The following is a 20,061-nucleotide window of genomic DNA, read 5'->3' on the forward strand; positions in this document are numbered from 1 at the left end:
CACTATAATCTTTGTCTCCCTGGGTTCAAGCAAGTCTCCTGCCTCAGCCTCCTGAGTAGCTGGAATTATAGGCATGTGCCACAACACTCGGCTACTTGTTGTATTTTTAGTAGGGATGGAGTTTTGCCATGTTGGCCGGGCTGGGGGATGGAGTTTTGCCATGTTGGCTGGGCTGGTCTCGAACTCCTGACCTCAAGTGATCCGCCCACCTCAGCCTCCCAAAGTGCTGAGATTACAGGCTTGAGCCACTGCCTGGCCTTAGAAATGTACATTTTTTCTAGGAATAGTCTTGTTGGTTTGTTCGACAGAAAATCAGCTGACGATCCCTGTTGAGTCTTGCATTGGGCATTCCATCCGCAATGGCCAGATGAGGCCATCGGAGGGCAAGGCCGGTTTCTTCCACAACAATGGCCCTGCCCAGGAAGGTTCTTAAACATTCCTCAGATCAGCCCTGTTAAGTTTCTTAGCCTTGTGAAGGCATTTACATCCTTCAAAGGGAGCAACCGCCATACTCCTTTGCCTTGTAAACAATGACAAAGCCTAAACATTTAGGGATATCCTTGTGCTGCTGTAATTGGATGGGAACCTGTGAAAACAGAAGGGGAATGTTCTGGTGCGTGTCCTTCTTCCTTGCTAGTCTCTCCTGGGCCTCAGTTGAGCAGGATGATCATTACCTATGAAGGCTCAATGCCAAAGCCACTACCTATCTTTCCTCTGGTTGGCTGGTTTGCCCCCAATGGTGCCCTGCTGAGTTTATACATCCTTAGCCCCAATTTCACTCCCACCATGCCCTTAATTCCCTATGAGTATTCCTGCTCCTGGCTCCAGGAAAAAGGTAGGTAGGAGGGTGGGGTGGAGGTGAATATCTACGCAGTCCCCAAGTGGACTCAGCCCATGCTCAGCACTGAGGGGCCCTGGAGAGGGCTGGGCTAAGCAGAAGGTTGAAAAGACCCTCGGGAAGGCAGAGGCCTCCTGAACCAATTCCTTACAGCATCCTGGATCAACAAAATGTCAGAGCGGCAAGGGAGCTTCAGGGCCCAGGGGTTGGCAAGCTGCGGTCCTCTTTCTGTAAATAAAATCTGGGGGGAATAGTGCCACTGCCTTTTGTTGTCTATTATCTATAGCCACTTTTGAGCTCCAAGAGCAGAGGTGAATAGCTGTGACTGTCACTGTTCGACCCACAATGCCTAAAATATTCTTTGGCCCTTTAGATAAAACATTTGCTAGCCCCTGCTCTAGTCCAATGCCTTCATTTTGCCGAAGAGAAAACTGACGGTCAAAGGACAGGAATGACTTGCTCGAGACTCCACAGAGTTTATGGCAGAACCTTGGCCATTCAGAACTTGGGTCCCCAAGTGAGGAGACACAGAAATGTGTGCACGTGCCCATAGAACATATACTAGAGGTTAGCTGAGCTTGGCTGATGGCTCATTTCTGGGGATCGTGGTCACTGTGGCTGCTGCCCACAGCACCCCTGGGGTGTGTCCACCCAGATCAGAAGGCCTGTATGCTGCCTGGGGCAGTGTCAACAGTCGTATCTCTGCTATCAGAAGACAGAACATGCAGACCCAGCTGGAGACTGGGGTCTGGCACAGCACCAGCCTCATAAAGGGCACTCAGTAAATATTTGTTGACCTAACAAATGACCAAAAAATAAATGAAAGCCAGGTGCAGTGGCTCACACCTGTAATACTAATACTTTGGGAGGCTGAGGCGGGTGGATCACCTGAGGTCAGGAGTTTGAGACCAGCCTGGTCAACATGACAAAATCCCGTCTCTACTAAATATACAAAAATTAGCCGGGTGTGGTGGTGCACACCTGTAATACCAGCTACTCGGGAGGCTGAGGCAGGAGAATTGCTTGAACCCAGGAGGTGGAAGCTGCAGTGAGCTGAGATGGCACCACTGCACTCCAGCCTGGGTGACAGAGTGAGATTCTGTCTCAGTCAGTATCACACCCAGAGATGGCTGGCAGCAAGGGACAGCATTGGTGGGAAGGGTCTGAGCAACGTACTGCCAAACGATGTGAGGCAATTAAAAAAAGAAAAGGTAGTATGGGTGCAAATGATCAGCCGAGGTAGCACTATCATATAGGGGGCATTTAAGAACAGAAGTGGGGTGGGGTGGGGAGGGGCATTTAAGAACAGAAGTGGGGTAGGGTGGGGAGGGGCATTTAAGAACAGAAGTGGGGTGGGGTGGGGAGGGGCATTTAAGAACAGAAGTGGGGTGGGGTGGGGAGGGGCATTTAAGAACAGAAGTGGGGTGGGGTGGGGAGGGCCATGAGAAAGATCATGCTGGCATGGGTTTTTAAAATCTCTCTAAATTTCTTCAGAAAAATAAATAGGGCAACTAGGATGACAGCAAAATAACTCTTCTGATCACATCGTCAACAAAGTTAGGTTACACAGCACCTCAGGATATGAGAGTATGCGGTCAGACCACCACCACAAGCAGGACCTGTGGGACCCACATGCGATTAGCTGCGGGGTAGAGACAGCCGGGGGAAAAGAAAGAAGGGTTCTCATGTCCTGAGATCCTAAGAGTGCCAGACACAGGAATCTCCAAGAAGTGGCGGTCCCTCAAAAGACGAGGACCCCACTCTGCACTGAATCCTCAGCAAGGGGAACAACGGAACAGAGAGGGCTCCACAGGTTCCAATTTGTGGGCAAGAACCAAAAAAACCCCCCGGGAATCCACTCAGGGTCTGCAGAGGTCAGTCAGGGCTGGCGTGGGCTCTTGAGGATGTCAGAAATGCCTCCCAAAACCTCCCTTTCAGAAGGACAGAGACCCACTCAGAAAAAGCTGCTTATGGTAGGATCCAAACTCAATGGGGTAAGAAGTGGGGATGAGAAGAGAAAGAAGGTTCAGAAACTGAAGTCAGCATCCAGAGGAAGCAGCTCGTGGAGGTGCCATGACTGTGCGGTAATGTCATGACTGTGGAGACTGGGGAGGTGGCCATGCATTGAGAAAAGTGTCACCTCAAGGTAACTATCCATCTTCTCCTATTCCCTCCAAGAACTTGCCCTAAAAGTACAGCAAGGCCATCTATTTAAACAAGAGCAATGAAGCTTTATGAAAACATATTGTAAGAAAAACACAACTGGGTACAGCAGCTCATGCCTGTAATCCCAGCACTTTGGGAGGCTGAGGCAGGTGGATCACCTGAAGTCAGGAGTTCGAGACCAGCCTGGCCAACATGGTGAAACCCCGTCTCTACCAAAAATACAAAAAAAAAATTTAGCTAGGCGTGGTGGCAGGCACCTGTAGTCCCAGCTACTTGGGAGGCTGAGGCAGAAGAATCGCTTGAATCCGAGAGGCAGAGGTTGCAGTGAGCCAAGATCATGCCATTGCACTCCAGCCTAGGTAACGAGCAAAAAAAACTATGTCTCAAAAAAAAAAAAAAAAGAAAAATACAAACACAAGTAACTGAATTAACACACACACAGGGAACGGCAATGACAAAAATAGAGCCACCAAGCAGATGAAGCTGACGATAATCTGATATTACAAATTAAGTAAAAAGAAACTAAGAAATTTTTAGAAACTGTGAAAGAACAACAGAAATCAGAAAAGGGATAATTTGGTTAAATGAAAGAATGTATAAAGAACTAGCAGAATTTAGGAAAGAATTAGGAAAAAGAAAAAAATCATTTTAGAAATAAAACCAGAAAAGGCCAGGTGTGGTGGCTCAGGCCTGTAATCCCAGCACTTTGGGAGGCCAAGGTGGGTGGATGACAAGGTCAGGAGATCGAGACCATCCCGGCTAACACAGTGAAACCCCGTCTCTACTAAAAAAAATACAAAAAAATTAGCTGGATGTGGTGGTGGGTGCCTGTAGTCCCAGCTACTTGGGAAGCTGAGGCAGGGGAATGGTGTGAACCTGGGAGGTGGAGCTTGTAGTGAGCTGAGATCACGCCACTGCGAGAGTCCGTCTCAAAAACAAAACAAAACAAAACAAAAAACACACAAAAAAGAAAGAAAACCAGAAGAAACGTAAGAACAAGCAGTCTGGGTGTGATGGCTCACACCTGTAATCCCAGCACTTTGGAAGGCTGAGGCGGGCAGATCATTTGAAGTCAGGAGTTTGAGACCAGCCTGGCCAACATTGTGAAACCCCATCTCTACTAACAATACAAAAAATTAGCTGGGTATGGTGGCACACACCTGTAATCCCAGCTACTCAGGAGGATGAGGCAGGAGAATAGCTGGAACCCAGGAGGCAGAGATTGCAGTAAGCCAAGGCACTCCAGCCTGGCTGACACAGCGAGACTCTGTCTCCAAAAAAAAAAAAAAAAAAAAAAGATTTTCATGGAAGGTAAAGAGGAGCCAAGAATTTTACACCCAGCCAAGTTACCTAAAAGTATTCTCTAAAAAGGTTACAATGAATTATGAACTTGACAGAATACAGAACATACAGTGTCCATGAACACTTTGAGGATTCTATCAGTGAATGAACTTTAGAAAACAAAATATCATAGGAGAAAGGCTGGGCGTGGTGGCTCACGCCTGTAATCCCAGCACTTTGGGAGGCTGAGGTGGGCGGATCACGAAGTCAGGAGATCGAGACCATCCTGGCTAACACGGTGAAACCCCGTCGCTACTAAAAAAATACAAAAAAAATTCAAGTGGAGCCAAGATGGCTGAATAGGAACAGCTCCGGTCTACAGCTCCCAGCGTGAGTGACGCAGAAGATGGGTGATTTCTGCATTTCCATCTGAGGTACCAGGTTCATCTTACTAGGGAGTGCCGGACAGTGGGTACAGGACAGTGGGTGCGGCGCACTGTGCACAAACCAAAGCAGGGCGAGGCATTGCCTCACTTGGGAAGCGCAAGGGATCAGGGAGTTCCCTTTCCTAGTCAAAGAAAGGGGTGACAGACGGCACCTGGAAAATCGGGTCACCCCCACCCTAATACTGCGCTTTTCCAACGGGCTTAAAAAACAGCACACCAGGAGATTATATCCTGTACCTGGCTCAGAGGGTCCTACCCCCACGGAGTCTCACTGATTGCTAGCACAGCAGTCTGAGATCAAACTGCAAGGTGGCAGTGAGGCTGGGGGAGGGGCGCCTGCCATCTGCCAGGCTTGATTAGGTAAACAAAGCAGCTGGGAAGCTCGAACTGGGTGGAGCCCACCACAGCTCAAGGAGGCCTGCTTGCCTCTCTAGGCTCCACCTCTGGGGGCAGGGCACAGACAAACAAAAAGACAGCAGTAACCTCCGCAGACTTACATGTCCCTGTCTGACAGCTTTGAAGAGAGTAGTGGTTCTCCCAGCACGCAGCTGGAGATCTGAGAACAGGCAGACTGCCTCCTCAAGTGGGTCCCTGACCCCCGAGCAGCCTAACTGGGAGGCACCCCCGAGTAGGGGCAGACTGACACCTCACAGGGCCGGGTACTCCTCTGAGGCAAAACTTCCAGAGGAACGATCAGGCAGCAGCATTTGCAGTTCACCAAGATCCGCTGTTCTACAGCCACCGCTGTTCTGCAGCCACCACTGCTGATACACAGGCAAACAGCGTCTGGAGTGGACCTCTAGCAAACTCCAACAGACCTGCAGCTGAGGGTCCTGTCTATTAGAAGGAAAACTAACAAACAGAAAGGACATCCACACCAAAAACCCATCTGTACGTCACCATCATCAAAGACCAAAAGTAGATAAAACCACAAAGATGGGGAAAAACAGAGCAGAAAAACTGGAAACTCTAAAAAGCAGAGTGCCTCTCCTCCTCCAAAGGAACGTAGCTCCTCACCAGCAACGGAACAAAGCTGGACGGAGAATGACTTTGACGAGTTGAGAGAAGGCGGCTCCAGACGATCAAACTACTCCGAGCTACAAGAGGAAATTCAAACCAATGGCAAAGAAGTTAAAAACTGTGAAAAAAAAATTAGATGAATGGATAACTAGAATAACAAACGCAGAGAAGTCCTTAAAGGAGCTGATGGAGCTGAAAGCCAAGGCTCGAGAACTACGTGAAGAATGCAGAAGCCTCAGGAGCTGATGCGATCAACTGGAAGAAAGGGTATCAGTGATGGAAGACGAAATGAAGCGAGAAGGGAAGTTTAGAGAAAAAAGAATAAAAAGGAACGAACAAAGCCTCCAAGAAATATGGGACTATGTGAAAAGACCAAATCTACGTTTGATTGGTGTACCTGAAAGTGATGGGGAGAATGGAACCAAGTTGGAAAACACTCTGCAGGATATTATCCAGGAGAACTTCCCCAATCTAGCAAGGCAGGCCAACATTCAGATTCAGGAAATACAGAGAACGCCACAAAGATACTCCTCGAGAAGAGCAACTCCAAGACACATAATCGTCAGATTCACCAAAGTTGAAATGAAGGAAAAAATGTTAAGGGCAGCCAGAGAGAAAGGTCGGGTTACCCACAAAGGGAAGCCCATCAGACTAACAGCAGATCTCTCAGCAGAAACTCTACAAGCCAGAAGAGTGGGGGCTAATATTCAACATTTTTCAAGAAAAGAATTTTCAACCCAGAATTTCACATCCAGCCAAACTAAGCTTCATAAGTGAAGGAGAAATAAAATACTTTACAGACATGCAAATGCTGAGAGATTTTGTCACCACCAGGCCTGCCCTAAAAGAGCTCCTGAAGGAAGCACTAAACATGGAAAGGAACAACTGGTACCAGCCACTGCAAAAACATGCCAAAATGTAAAGACCATCAAGGCTAGGAAGAAACTGCATCAACTAATGAGCAAAATAACCAACTAACATCATAATGACAGGATCAGATTCACACATAACAATATTAACCTTAAATGTAAATAGGCTAAATGCTCCAATTAAAAGACACAGACTAGCAAATTGGATAAAGAGTTAAGACCCATCAGTGTGCTGTATTCAGGGAACCCATCTCACGTGCAGAGACACACATAGGCTCAAAATAAAGGGATGGAGGAAGATCTACCAAGCAAATGGAAAACAAAAAAAGGCAGGGGTTGCAATCCTAGTCTCTGATAAAACACTTTAAACCAACAAAGATCAAAAGAGACAAAGAAGGCCATTACATAATGGTAAAGGGATCAATTCAACAAGAAGAGCTAACTATCCAAAATATATATGCACCCAATACAGGAGCACCCAGATTCATAAAGCAAGTCCTTAGAGACCTACAAAGAGACTTAGACTCCCACACAATAATAATGGGAGACTTCAACATCCCACTGTCAACATTAGACAGATCAACCAGACAAAGTTAACAAGGATACCCAGGAATTGAACTCAGCTCTGCACCAAGCGGACCTAATAGACATCTACAGAACTCTCCACCCCAAGTCAACAGAACATACATTTTTTTTTTCAGCACCACACCACACCTATTCCAAAATTGACCACATAGTTGGAAGTAAAGCACTCCTCAGCAAATGTAAAAGAACAGAAATGATAACAAACTGTCTCTCAGACCACAGTGCAATCAAACTAGAACTCAGGATTAAGAAACTCACTCAAAACCGCTCAACTACATGGAAACTGAACAATCTGCTCCTGAATGACTACTGGGTACATAACGAAATGAAGGCAAAAATAAAGATGTTCTTTGAAACCAACAAGAACAAAGACACAACATACCAGAATCTCTGGGACACATTCAAAGCAGTGTGTAGAGGGAAATTTATAGCACTAAATGCCCACAAAAGAAAGCAGGAAAGATCCAAAATTGACTCCCTAACATCACGATTAAAAGAACTAGAAAAGCAAGAGCAAATACATTCAAAAGCTAGCAGAAGGCAAGAAATAACTAAAATCAGAGCAGAACTGAAGGAAATAGAGACACAAAAAACCCTTCAAAAAATTAATGAATCCAGGAGCTGGTTTTTTGAAAAGATCAACAAAATCGATAGACCGCTGGCAAGAGTAATAAAGAAGAAAAGAGACAAGAATCAAACAGATGCAATAAAAAATGATAAAGGGGATATCACCACCGATCCCACAGAAATACAAACTACCATCAGAGAATACTACAAACATCTCTACGCAAATAAACTAGAAAATCTAGAAGAAATGGATAAATTCCTGGACACATACACCCTCCCAAGACTAAACCAGGAAGAAGTTGAATCTCTGAATAGACCAATAACAGGCTCTGAAATTGTGGCAATAATCAATAGCTTACCAACCAAAAAAAGTCCAGGACCGGATGGATTCACAGCCGAATTCTACCAGAGGTACAAGGAGGAGCTGGTACCATTCCTTCTGAACTATTCCAATCAATAGAAAAAGAGAGAATCCTCCCTAACTCATTTTATGAGGCCAGCATCATCCTGATACCAAAGCCTGGCAGAGACACAACCAAAAAAGAGAATTTCAGACCAATATCCTTGATGAACATTGATGCAAAAATCCTCAATAAAATACTGGCAAACTGAATCCAGCAGCACATCAAAAAGCTTATCCACCATGATCAAGTGGGCTTCATCCCTGGGATGCAAGGCTGGTTCAACATACGCAAATCAATAAATGTAATCCAGCATATAAACAGAACCAAAGACAAAAACCACATGATTATCTCAATAGATGCAGAAAAGGCCTTTGACAAAATTCAACAACCCTTCATGCTAAAAACTCTCAATAAATTAGGTATTGATGGGACGTATCTCAAAATAATAAGAGCTATCTATGACAAACCCACAGCCAATATCATACTGAATGGGCAAAAACTGGAAGCATTCCCTTTGAAAACTGGCACAAGACAGGGATGCCCTCTCTCACCACTCCTATTCAACATAGTGGTGGAAGTTCTGGCCAGGGCAATTAGGCAGGAGAAGGAAATAAACGGTATTCGATTAGGAAAAGAGGAAGTCAAATTGTCCCTGTTTGCAGATGACATGATTGTATATTTAGAAAACCCCATTGTCTCAGCCCAAAATCTCAAGCTGATAAGCAACTTCAGCAAAGTCTCAGGATACAAAATCAATGTACAAAAATCACAAGCATTCTTACACACCAATAACAGACAAACAGAGAGCCAAAGCATGAGTGAACTCCCATTCACAATTGCTTCAAAGAGAATAAAATACCTAGGAATCCAACTTACAAGCGATGTGAAGGACCTCTTCAAGAACTACAAACCACTGCTCAATGAAATAAAAGAGGATACAAACAAATGGAAGAACATTCCATGCTCATGGGTAGGAAGAATCAATATCGTGAAAATGGCCATATTGCCCAAGGTAATTTATAGATTCAATGCCATCCCCATCAAGCTACCAATGACTTTCTTCACAGAATTGGAAAAAACTACTTTAAAGTTCACATGGAACCAAAAAAGAGGCTGCGTCGCCAAGTCAATCCTAAGCCAAAAGAACAAAGCCGGAGGCATCATGCTACCTGACTTCAAACTATACTACAAGGCTACAGTAACCAGAACAGCATGGTACTGATACCAAAACAGAGACACAGATCAATGGAACAGAATAAAGCCCTTAGAAATAATGCCACATATCTACAACCATCTGATCTTTGACAAACCTGACAAAAACAAGCAGTGGGGAAAGGATTCCCTATTTAATAAATGGTGCTGGGAAAACTGGCTAGCCATATGTAGAAAGCTGAAACTGGACCCCTTCCTTACACCTTATACAAAAATTAATTCAAGATGGATTAAAGATTTACATGTTAGACCTAAAGCCATAAAAACCCTAGAAAAAAACCTAGGCAATACCATTCAGGACATAGGCATGGGCAAGGACTTCATGTCTAAAACACCAAAAGCAATGGCAACAAAAGCCAAAATTGACAAATGGGATCTAATTAAACTAAAGAACTTCTGCACAGCAAAAGAAACCACCATCGGAGTGAACAGGCAACCTACAGAATGGGAGAAAATTTTTGCAACCCACTCATCTGACAAAGGGCTAATATCCAGAATCTACAATGAACTCAAACAAATTTACAAGAAAAAAACAACCCCATCAAAAAGTGGGCAAAGGATATGAACAGACACTTCTCAAAAGAAGACATTTATGCAGCCAAAAAACACATGAAAAAATGCTCATCATCACTGGCCATCAGAGAAACGCAAATCAAAACCACAATGAGATACCATCTCACACCAGTTAGAATGGCGATCATTAAAAAGTCAGGAAACAACAGATGCTGGAGAGGATGTGGAGAAATAGGAACACTTTTACACTGTTGGTGGGACTGTAAACTAGTTCAGCCATTGTGGAAGTCAGTGTGGTGATTCCTCAGGGATCTAGAACTAGAAATACCATTTGACCCAGCCATCCCATTACTGGGTATATACCCAAAGGATTATAAATCATGCTGCGATAAATACACATGCAGACATATGTTTACTGCGGCACTATTCACAATAGCAAAGACTTGGAACCAACCCAAATGTCCAACAACGATAGACTGGATTAAGAAAAGGTGGCACATATACACCATGGAATACTATGCAGCCATAAAAAATGATGAGTTCATGTCCTTTGTAGGGACATGGATGAAGCTGGAAACCATCATTCTCAGCAAACTATCGCAAGGACAAAAAACCAAACACCGCATGTTCTCACTCATAGGTGAGAATTGAACAATGAGAACACATGGACACAGGAAGGGGAACATCACACTCCGGGGACTGTTGTGGGGTGGGGGGAGGGATAGCATTAGGAGATATACCTAATGCTAAATGACGAGTTAATGGGTGCAGCACACCAACATGGCACATGTATACATATGTAACAAACCTGCACATCGTGCACATGTACCCTGAAACTTAAAGTATAATAATAATAAAATTAAAAAAATAAACTGTAAAGCAGTGGCAAAAAAAAAACAAAACAAACAAACAAACAAAAAAAAAACCAAAAAAATTAGCCGGGTGTGGTGGCGGGCACCTGTAGTCCCAGCTACTTGGGAGGCTGAGGCAGGAGAATGGCGTGAACCAGGGAGGCAGAGCTTGCAGTGAGTCCAGATCATGCCACTGCACTCCAGCCTGGGCGACAGAGTGAGACTCCACCTCAGGGGAAAAAAAAAAAAAAAGAAGAGACATCCTTAACAGAGGGTCAATCCTGAGCAACTGAAGTTCTAACTAGAAGAGAGAGAAAATGAGTTGGATGATCTTCTCTAAATGTTATTTTCAGCTTCAGATTTCAAAGAAATTCCTTATGATATTTGCTCCTCCACAGCCAATTTGAAACATTTTGCTACGCCTCTCATTATTGCTAAAATCATAAATCCTACAGTACTCCGGCTGTTCACTCAAGATTGCCAGCAAGAAAATGGCTATAAAACCCAAAACATAAAGATTAAACTTTTTGCTCATTTTCTTAATTCTAGCTTAGCAAAAATTCTCTCCACCCTGCCCAGTTCCCTTAAGAGCATTTGAACCATGTGATTCCTATGACAATTCAGTGAAAGAAGAAAAAAATCTGCAAGCCCGTTAAGTTTATATTGTGTCCCAGTTCTTCGATGACCAGTTTACAAATACAAATTACATACAAGAAACATTTATCAGTGCTGTGTTTCCTTGGGAAAATAGTAAATAAAACATGGACTGTCTTTGGAGTGAGTAAAGACCCACTTTTGTTTTTGCCAGAGACCAGAAAGTGGGATTCAGTATAAAACATAGCTTCTCTAGTCCTGACACTAACTGTAAAATCAATACTACTAATAAGAAAACATTATTTTGTATTAATATGGCATAAAAACCTAGAAGTATTCTTAGCATTAAAATCAGAATAGACTAATTCTACATCAAGTGTTTTGCTCAAAATGTTCCAATGTTAAATGTAAAATATTTAAATATTCAAACATTTTAACTCTAAAATGCAGGTACAAAAATTATATTCTTCAATACCTAGAGAACTAACTAGCATACTGCAAAGTATCAACTAAAATTTATGTCAGTCCAATGAAAGAGTTTAAATGTGGGAAGTATCAGTTTTGTGTGGACTTAGAGAAAAGAGAGGGGTTTTGGAGGTGCCATGATGAGCAGGACCTGTCTGGCAGAGGAAGAACCTTTGCAAGAGAGAAAGAGGAGAGGCCTCCCAAAACTGGCGGGAAGATGCGCATTCTGGATCCAGAGGAGACTAGAAGTGGCCCACTGTGAAGGACTGGCCCGAAAGCAGCTTCTCTGGATGGCAGGAGCCAGGGAAGTCTTTTTAGTCCTGGACTCACCCTTCTCAACTACGACCTGGATGCAGCCACCCAGACGGGCTGGGAGCACGGGGCCCAGAAAGCTCATCCTACTTTGTACATGGGAACCTTGCTTCACATACTTGGGGGGCTATCGATCCTTTCTCCAAGGCCCAGACTTTTTCCCAGTGGGAGAAGGCCTGGAGGGTACACCGTGTAGCAGGGTAACTGTCTGATGGCAGGTTTGCCACTGGGAGAGTAGAGAAGAGGTTTGGGGACACAGGCAGAGACAGGCTGGGGTGCCCAGCTCAGCCCCCTGATCACAGCATCGGCCTCCTGCATCCACTGCCCACAGCGGCCCCAAAGCCACAGTGGATGGCTGAGACCACCCCAGACCTGGCTGTGCCACACATCCACTCTGGGCCTCAGTCCTCATCTGTGAAATATTAGGGACAGGCCAGATCAGGGATCCCCAAAGCAAGCTGGTCACATAGCCCCCAGGACAGCTTTGTGAAAACACCCATTCCTAGGCCTACCCAGACCCACTGACTCAAGTGTTTCTGTGAGGCAGGACCTGGGGACAAGTATAGAGATTTTTTGGAAAACGTAATACATGTTAACTTTAGAAAAGACAGTGAGGAACAAAGACGAAAATATTTTGAATTCAGGCACCTGTATTTTTTTTTTTTCTTAACGGAGTCTCACTGTCACCAAGGCTGGAGTACAGTGCTGTGATCTTAGCTCACTGCAGCCTCTACCTACCAGGTTCAAGCGATTCTCCTGCCTCAGCCTCTGGAGTAGCTGGGATTACAGGCACACGCCACCATGCCTGGCTATTTTGCATTTTTAGGAGATGGGGCTTTGGTATGTTGGCCAGGCTGGTCTCTAACTCCTGGCCTCCAATGATCCTCCTGCCTCAGCCTCCCAAAGTGCTGGGATTACAGGCATCAGCCACCATGTCCGGCCAAACACCTGTATTTCTAAAAATCTCATTGGGGCTGGGCGTGGTGGCTCATGCCTGTAATCCCAGCACTTTGGGAGGCCGAGGCAGACAGATTGCTTGAGGTCAGGAGTTCAAAACCAGCCTGGCCAACATGGCAAAACCCCATCTCTACTAAAAAATACAAAATTAGCCAGGTGTGGCGGCACGTGCCTGTGATCCCAGCTACTCGGGAGGCTGAGGCAGGAGGATTTCTTGAACCCAGGAGGTGGAGGTTGCCGTGAACCAAGATCATACCACTGCACTCCAGCCTGGGTGACAGTGAGACTCAGTCTCCCCCCTTGGTAACCATGCCAGTCAGCAGGCTGGGAACCCTGGGACTACACAGCTCAGGCCCACCCAGCTATGATCTTCTCCAACACCCTCCTTCTCTTTCAAAGAAAAGGTGAGGAGGGACCGTTTACTCCATTCCTGTCTGTTTGCACAGAGCTGCTAACAGACGCTACATTCCAGGTCCCCCCGGCATCTGAACCTTCCCCCTCCACACACTGGGGCTGGTCCTTGGCCCATGGATCTTTCCAGCCTTATGTCCCACAGTCCAGCCAATGAGGTCACCTTGGCTGCCCATGACATACTCTCCTGCCTCCCCGGGCCCTCCTCTGCTCCATCTCCCTGTCCTGAGATCCTGCACAATCTTGAGGACTCACTTCAAATGCCAGTTCTTCCCCGAAACTTTCCCCGATGCTGTCCTCCACCCACCTATGCCTGCTCTGAAGCCACTCAGCACACTGCTGCTCTCTGTGGCTCTCAAACATCTCTGGTACCTAGTATGTAGTAGTTGCTGAATACGTACCTGTGGACTGAACAAATGAATGAAGCCCTCTTGGAAAAGGCCAAGGAAGGCCAGGTTTTAAGCACAGTGGGCCAAAGACCCAGAGCCCAGGCTGACAGCCCTGAGAGGGCGTGGGCCCCCCCAGCACCTTACTTGTTATACAGCACAATGTCTGGCTTCCAGATCTTCTGCGCAGGGACACGCATGAACTCGGCCCCACCATAGTCAGAGGGGTTCCACTTCAGCTTGTAGTCATTCCAGATCTCAGGGAAGGAAGCAGGGAGGGAGAAGGAGACAGTAAAAGAATTAGCCTGGTTTTACTTCTCTTGGCACCACCCATCTTGGTGACTCCCCACCCCTGCTGCACGTGACCGAGCCACATCCACGCCATGATCACACAGTCCAACTTCTCCTGTGGGTGCAGTGGGGGAGAGAGCACACGGCTGGCTCTGTGGGCCGCCTCCTGGCACTAGGGAAGCCACTGCCCCCATAACCATGAGCAAGCCTAGCCCCTCATCAACCAAACAGGGCCTACTCGTGCTTTCTCTGGTCACTTCTAGTGCCAGGTGGAGACTCCTGGACTTCTTGCACCATGTCCAGGTCCATGTGCCTGTTTGCAGCCCTCGAATGGCTCTCCCGGGGTGTTTTCCAATAGACTCTCTTTCACCGCAAGGTTAAGCAAGACTGGACTCTGGAAGATTCTGGGGGAAGAATCCATGACCCCTGCAGGGCCCAGGAAGTATCTAGGTCCAGAGGCTGGGAGGTCTGAGTCCTGAGCACCAGAGGACAGAGGGGTGAGGCTGCGGCCACAGAGGGAACGTGTGCATCAAGTACTGGCTGGGGCACTGTGCCCATCTGGCTTTCCAACCTCCTGGGGATGAAGGCTGTGTGTGCTGAGTGCTCAGCTGGCCAGGCTGGCAGAAGGGTCACCCGCAGGCCAATGGGCCATTATGCCTCCTGGCAAGTCTGGACAAAGCCTCCCTGGGGAGGATATGTGGAAGCCAATTTCTTGGCCTCAATCTGAACAGGAAAATCTACTCCCACGCTACCAACAACAGCAGCATCTTATTCTGACTTAAGAATGAGTTTTTGGGCTGTGCACAGTGGCTCATGCCTGTAACCCCAGCACTTTGGGAGGCTGAGGTGTGTGGATTGCTTGAGCTCAGGTGTTCGAGACCAGCCTGGGCAACATGGCGAAACCCTGTCTCTATAAAAAATACAAAAATTAGCCGGACGTGGTGGTGCACGCCTGTGGTCCCAGCTACTTGGGAGGCTGAGGCAGGAGAACTGCTTGAACCCTGCTGGTGGAGATTGCAGTGAGCCGAGATCATGCCACAGCACTCTGGCCTGGGTGACAGAGTGAGATCCCGTCTGGAAAAAAATTGAGTTTTTAGCAAGAAGGAGAGAAGGAGGTGTCTCAGGCATCACCCCAGGGTTTGGGGGCAGGGCTTCAATCTCAGGTTCGTACTGTTCTGTTGTGTGACCATGGAAAATGTCTTTCTCCAAGCTGCAACCTGTCCATCTGGGACTTGAGGGGTTGGGCCCTACAGTCCTTCCAGGGGGACTGTAGGGCAGTGCACGTGACCTCAAGCCTTAGAAGAGTTATAGATCTGCCAGTCAGTGGACCCCAGTCTGGGTTTCACAGAAGTAAACGAAACCTGGTCTTTAGGCCCTTCTTGGTTCACCTACAGCAAATAAAGCAGTCACCACCAGGGGGCAGCAGTGCCTAGGGTCTGGTCACTTACTTGCTTGAGCCACAGGTTGGTCTCCATGATCTGGTTTACTTCATCCTAGAAAGAGGGATTAAAGTTGACAGGAGAATTACAAAAACAAGACTCATTCTGGGAAAGGCTCCTCCAGAAGCCCCGGTCCCCATGGCCACGGCTCGTGGCTTCCAGCACTCACCACCTTCACCAGCTGAGACATGGACACCTCGAAATGGATGATGACTGGGTCGGACACGTTGGCCACAGGCCGGATGATCTCATTGTAATCTTCAAACAGCCGCTCAAATAGACGGTGCTCAGCCTCTGAGGCCCTGGCCACTGAGGGAAGCAGCCCTGTCAGTCCCTGAGGAAATCGTTACTTAACCTCCCCTATCCAGCCCACCAGAAACATCGCCCATCTACAGCGTCCCCTCCACCTGTGGGGGGATTCTGTGGAACCTTGGACTTTCAGGCTAGTCTTACCCAGTGGGTTACAAAATGGGAAACTGGGGCCCAAGAGGGGCAGGATTCTACCAGGCCACACACATTCAGAGAGAAGCACGGTAGTTGCAAACCTGGGCTCCGGAGTTGGACAGATCTGGTGCAAATCCTGACAAATCACTTGTGAGCTGTGTGAGCTTAGGCAAGTGGCTTAACATCTCTGAACCTGTGTCTTTACTAGTCAAAATAAGGATTATAAACGTATTCACCTCAAAAGGTTGTTGTGAAGGAAATTCACAGCTTGGTGCTGCGGTAAGAGGTCAAGAACTATTCTCAATCTTTTCCTGGGTTGTTACTGCAGGGCGAGGGTGTGGTGCAAATGCTGTCTGCCTAGGTACAGCCACTCACTGCTTCCACGATGGAAAGATGGCCAGTCCACTCCCAGGGGCAAGGCCACCCACGGTCACCCAGGCCCAGGTCTTCTACCTCCCAGCCTCTGGGAGAACGCAGCCCAGGTCTGGGCCTCTCTTGCATTCCACCCTGTAGGGGTGGCCACCAGCCCTCTTAGAAGCCAAGGAACTATGTGACTCCCGTGATCTCATGTGACCCCCAGCTCTTGATGATGCTGTCTTCACATCCTGATCAAAGACTCTGATCTCTCTGCAACGCTTGGGCACCCCTCTTTGTTCCTAAGCCACACCCCAGCACAGGTGAAGCATACCGGGTCAGCTGTCTTCTGATTCCCACGTACAGATCTGGGGGCAGCTTGGGGAGGCGGGAGGGGAATCCTCTAGGAAGTTGAATCCAACCTCCTCAGATCTTGAAATGGGATTTTTCCTGCTGCCCCCTCTCCTTCCCCAGAATGAAAGGAGGGTCCCAGGCAGGAGGTCGGTTGAGAGCGTATGGCGTTCTGAGTAGTGGAGGCCTCGGCACCGAAGGCAGAAAGCGCTCAGAGCTCACAGCCGCACGACAGACCGCCGGCCTGGGCCCACAGGGAATTCCCTGCAGCCTTGCTCGGTCCCCGACCCTCGCTATCCACCAGCCCTCCCAGGCACCAGCAGGCTCCTCTGGAGAGCGGAAGACAGGAGGCGCTCTCCCGGTGGAGGGTACCTCAGCGACGCAGCCAGGAGCGCGAGGAGGCTAGAACCGGAGAGGCTGGCGCCCCAGCTCCAGCCCCAGTCCCGAAGCAACTCCCCTCTTCCCCAGGTGGCCCTGGCCAAGTCTTTAGCCATCTCCGTCAAATGAGGAGGTGGGCGGGATGCAGACGGTGGAGCGTGAAGCTTGGGCGCGCCAGTTCGGGAGCTAGAGCGCGGGGCAGGGCGACGGGCAGCGCGGGGACGCGAATCCCCAACTCCCGCGCCCAAGACGAAGGACCCGGTCTCGACCTCCCCGTTACCCAGCGCGTACCAGCGCCCGCTCAGTGACTCCCAGGTTTGGTGGTGGCTAGGGGTGGGGGGTGAGCCGAAAGGGAAAAAGCCACCCCACCCAAGTCGCCGCCGGGCTGGAGCCAGTCTGCGCGGGTTCCGAGTCAACGGCGACGGCGCAGGCCCTCTCCGCTCGCCCGCGCGGTGTTCTCACCGGCAGCCCCTCCGGACCCCGCGCCCCTTCTCGGGCGCCCGTCCCTCCTGAGCCCTAACGCCCGTGCGCGTACCTGGCAGCAGAGACAGCAGCAGCAGCAGCCGCGGCGGCGACAGCGCCAGGAGCAGCGAGAGCGGGCCAGAGCCCATGGCTGGTGGCCGGGCTGGCCGCGGACCCGGACGGTCGGGAGCGGGCGCGGCGGTCGCAGAGACGGCCTCTCCCCGCGCGGCTCCAGCGCAGACCCCAGACCTGGAGCCGTGCAGGCGAAGACGCGCGGGGCTCCTCTTCGCTTCGCCGCCTCTGGGTTTACAGCGCCCTCGGATTGGCGGGAGGACAGGAACCACCCGGAGTGAAGCTGCGCCAGGCGCGGGCGGGCGGGCGTGCGCGGGGCGGGGCGTGCGTGCGGTAGGGGAAGGGGCTCCCGGTCCCAGTCCTCAGCGCCGGTGGGCGGGGGGCTCCTTCTCGCCCGGCTGGGTGCTCCGGCCGGCGGCGTCCTACCAGATCTGAGCAGGTGCTGTCTCCACCAGCAAGGAGAGGGACCCAGTCTCTGTCCCAGGTTTCCAGGGCGTGTGCAGCTCTCGCAGGGGGTTGGGACCACCGGGCTAGGCGGGCGCCCTAGGAGAGACGCTAACACACCCTTGGAAGGACGCCTCGTGTATTTCATGCTATTAATTGTTAAATATTTAAGCCAGGCGCGGTGGCTCACGCCTGTAATCCCAGCCAGCACTTTGGGAGGCCAAGGCGGGCGGATCGCGAGGTCAGGAGATCGAGACCAACCTGGCTAACACGGTGAACCCTCGTCTCTACTAAAAATACTCTACAAATTAGCCCGGCGTGGTGGCGGGCGCCTGTAGTCCCAGCTACTCGGGAGGCTGAGGCAGGAGAATGGCGTGAACCCGGGGGGCAGAGCCTGCAGTGAGCCGAGATTGCGCCACTGCACTCCAGCCTGGGTGACACAGTGAGACTCCATCTCAAAAAAAAAAAAAAAAAAAAAAAAAAAAAAAAAAAAAAAAAAAATTTATAGTACTGGTATTTTTTTTTAAGTCCTTATAGCTTAGGGGTGGGTGGAAGTTAGTTGAAACAATGTTGGCTATGAGTTGATAATTGTCGAGGCAGCGTGATGGTACCTGGAGGTTTGTTACACTGTTCTCTTTAGAATACGTTTGGATTGTTCCTTAATGAAAAATTTGTTGGGGTGATCAGACCCAACACCAGGCCTTGGGGGTGACAAAGTCAGGCAAAGTCAAAAGAATGAGAAAAGACGAGAGAGAAAGCGGGACCAGAGGGCCAAAGTATGAAGGCTGTGAAGGCCCCCCAGCTCTGGGAGCCCACGCTGTTTATTGGTGATCAACGAAACAGGTGGTGAGGATGTGGGGCTTGAAAGGAAGCAGTGTTATCAAGCGAATGAACTACACCTGTGACGGTGTAGCATTTTCTTTGAAACATATGGCTACTTGAGATAATGGGAGTGCTAGAAGCAAGGAGCCAGCAAGTCTGCACACATTCCAAAGGCCAACTGAGGGGTTTTACCCTGGACCCCAGACATGTTCCAAGCCCTGCCTCAGCTTCTCTCCTAACACTCAGCTTTTCTCCCAACAAAATTAAAGACAGAATTTAAAATGAGGCTTCAGTTGCTCTTTTTCTGAGACAAGGTCTCACCCTGTCACCAAGGCTGCAGTACAGTGGCTCCATCTCGGCTCATTGTAGCCTCAACGTCCCGGGCTCAAGTGATCCTCCCACCTCAGCCTCTGGAGTAGCTGGGACCACAGGCATGCACCACCACGTCTGGTTAATTTATTTTTGTGGAGAGAGGCGTCTCCCTGTGGTTGCCCAGACTGGTCTGGAACTGCTGGGCTCAGCGCCTCCCGAAGTGCTGGGATTACAGGCATGAGCCACTGTGTCCGGCCTCATCTGCTCTTCTGATGGAGCAATCTGAGAGGGCAGCGAGGTTCCCACCCTAGTCCCCTATAGAACCTCTCTCTCCGCTTCCCCACCACCATCTGCAACCCCAAGAATGTGCACTGATTGGCCAGGCAGGGTGCCCTGGAGCCTCCTGCCCTCTCTGACCACCCACCAGGGATCGGGGGCACCTTGATGTTGGCTTCTTTGACATCCCTTTATTGCAGGAGGAAGTTCTGTCATAAACTCTCCTCCTGGCGTTCAGCAAATGGTGAGCTGCCTTTATTGTTTCCAGAATGTACTGTTTACCCATATGAAAACCAAACAAAAGGAGACAGTTTGTGGAATGGAAAATGTAAGAATTGGGACCCACCTCTCAGGCCTCCAATTATAGCATTCTCATCTCTTGGCAAATGTCCCCCATTGGGACAATACTGTAAGTTATATATCCAACAAAGGACTTGTATCCAGAATGTATAAGGAACTCTCAAAACTCAACACTTAAGTATAGATGCATATGAGGGGTCTTATTGGGGTGATGCAGATGTTCTAAAACTGTATTCTGG

The 20,061-nt window shown here is 48.7% G+C and overlaps 1 protein-coding gene across 2 annotated transcripts in view; it reads right to left on the reverse strand.

The window, feature by feature from the left end:
- CHRNA3 (cholinergic receptor nicotinic alpha 3 subunit) overlaps nt 1-17,941 on the reverse strand; it is a 28,811-nt gene extending 10,870 nt beyond the window's left edge. Inside the window, exons 1-4 of one of the 2 annotated variants that reach the window (XR_001115952.2) lie at nt 17,670-17,941; nt 15,777-15,916; nt 15,617-15,661; nt 14,025-14,134 (exon numbers count right to left, since the gene is read on the reverse strand). Coding sequence is in view for 1 of the 2 variants with exons in the window: in XM_003275465.4 (XP_003275513.1) it covers nt 14,025-14,134; nt 15,617-15,661; nt 15,777-15,916; nt 17,670-17,745 (371 nt within the window). In the remaining variant the exon portion in view is untranslated. The remainder of the gene's footprint in view (nt 1-14,024; nt 14,135-15,616; nt 15,662-15,776; nt 15,917-17,669) is intronic. The other variant, XM_003275465.4, reaches the window with a different exon arrangement.
- Between the last annotated feature and the right edge of the window lie 2,120 nt (nt 17,942-20,061).

The sequence above is a fragment of the Nomascus leucogenys genome, chromosome 6 (assembly GCF_006542625.1).
Source record: "Nomascus leucogenys isolate Asia chromosome 6, Asia_NLE_v1, whole genome shotgun sequence".
NCBI lineage: Eukaryota > Metazoa > Chordata > Mammalia > Primates > Hylobatidae > Nomascus > Nomascus leucogenys.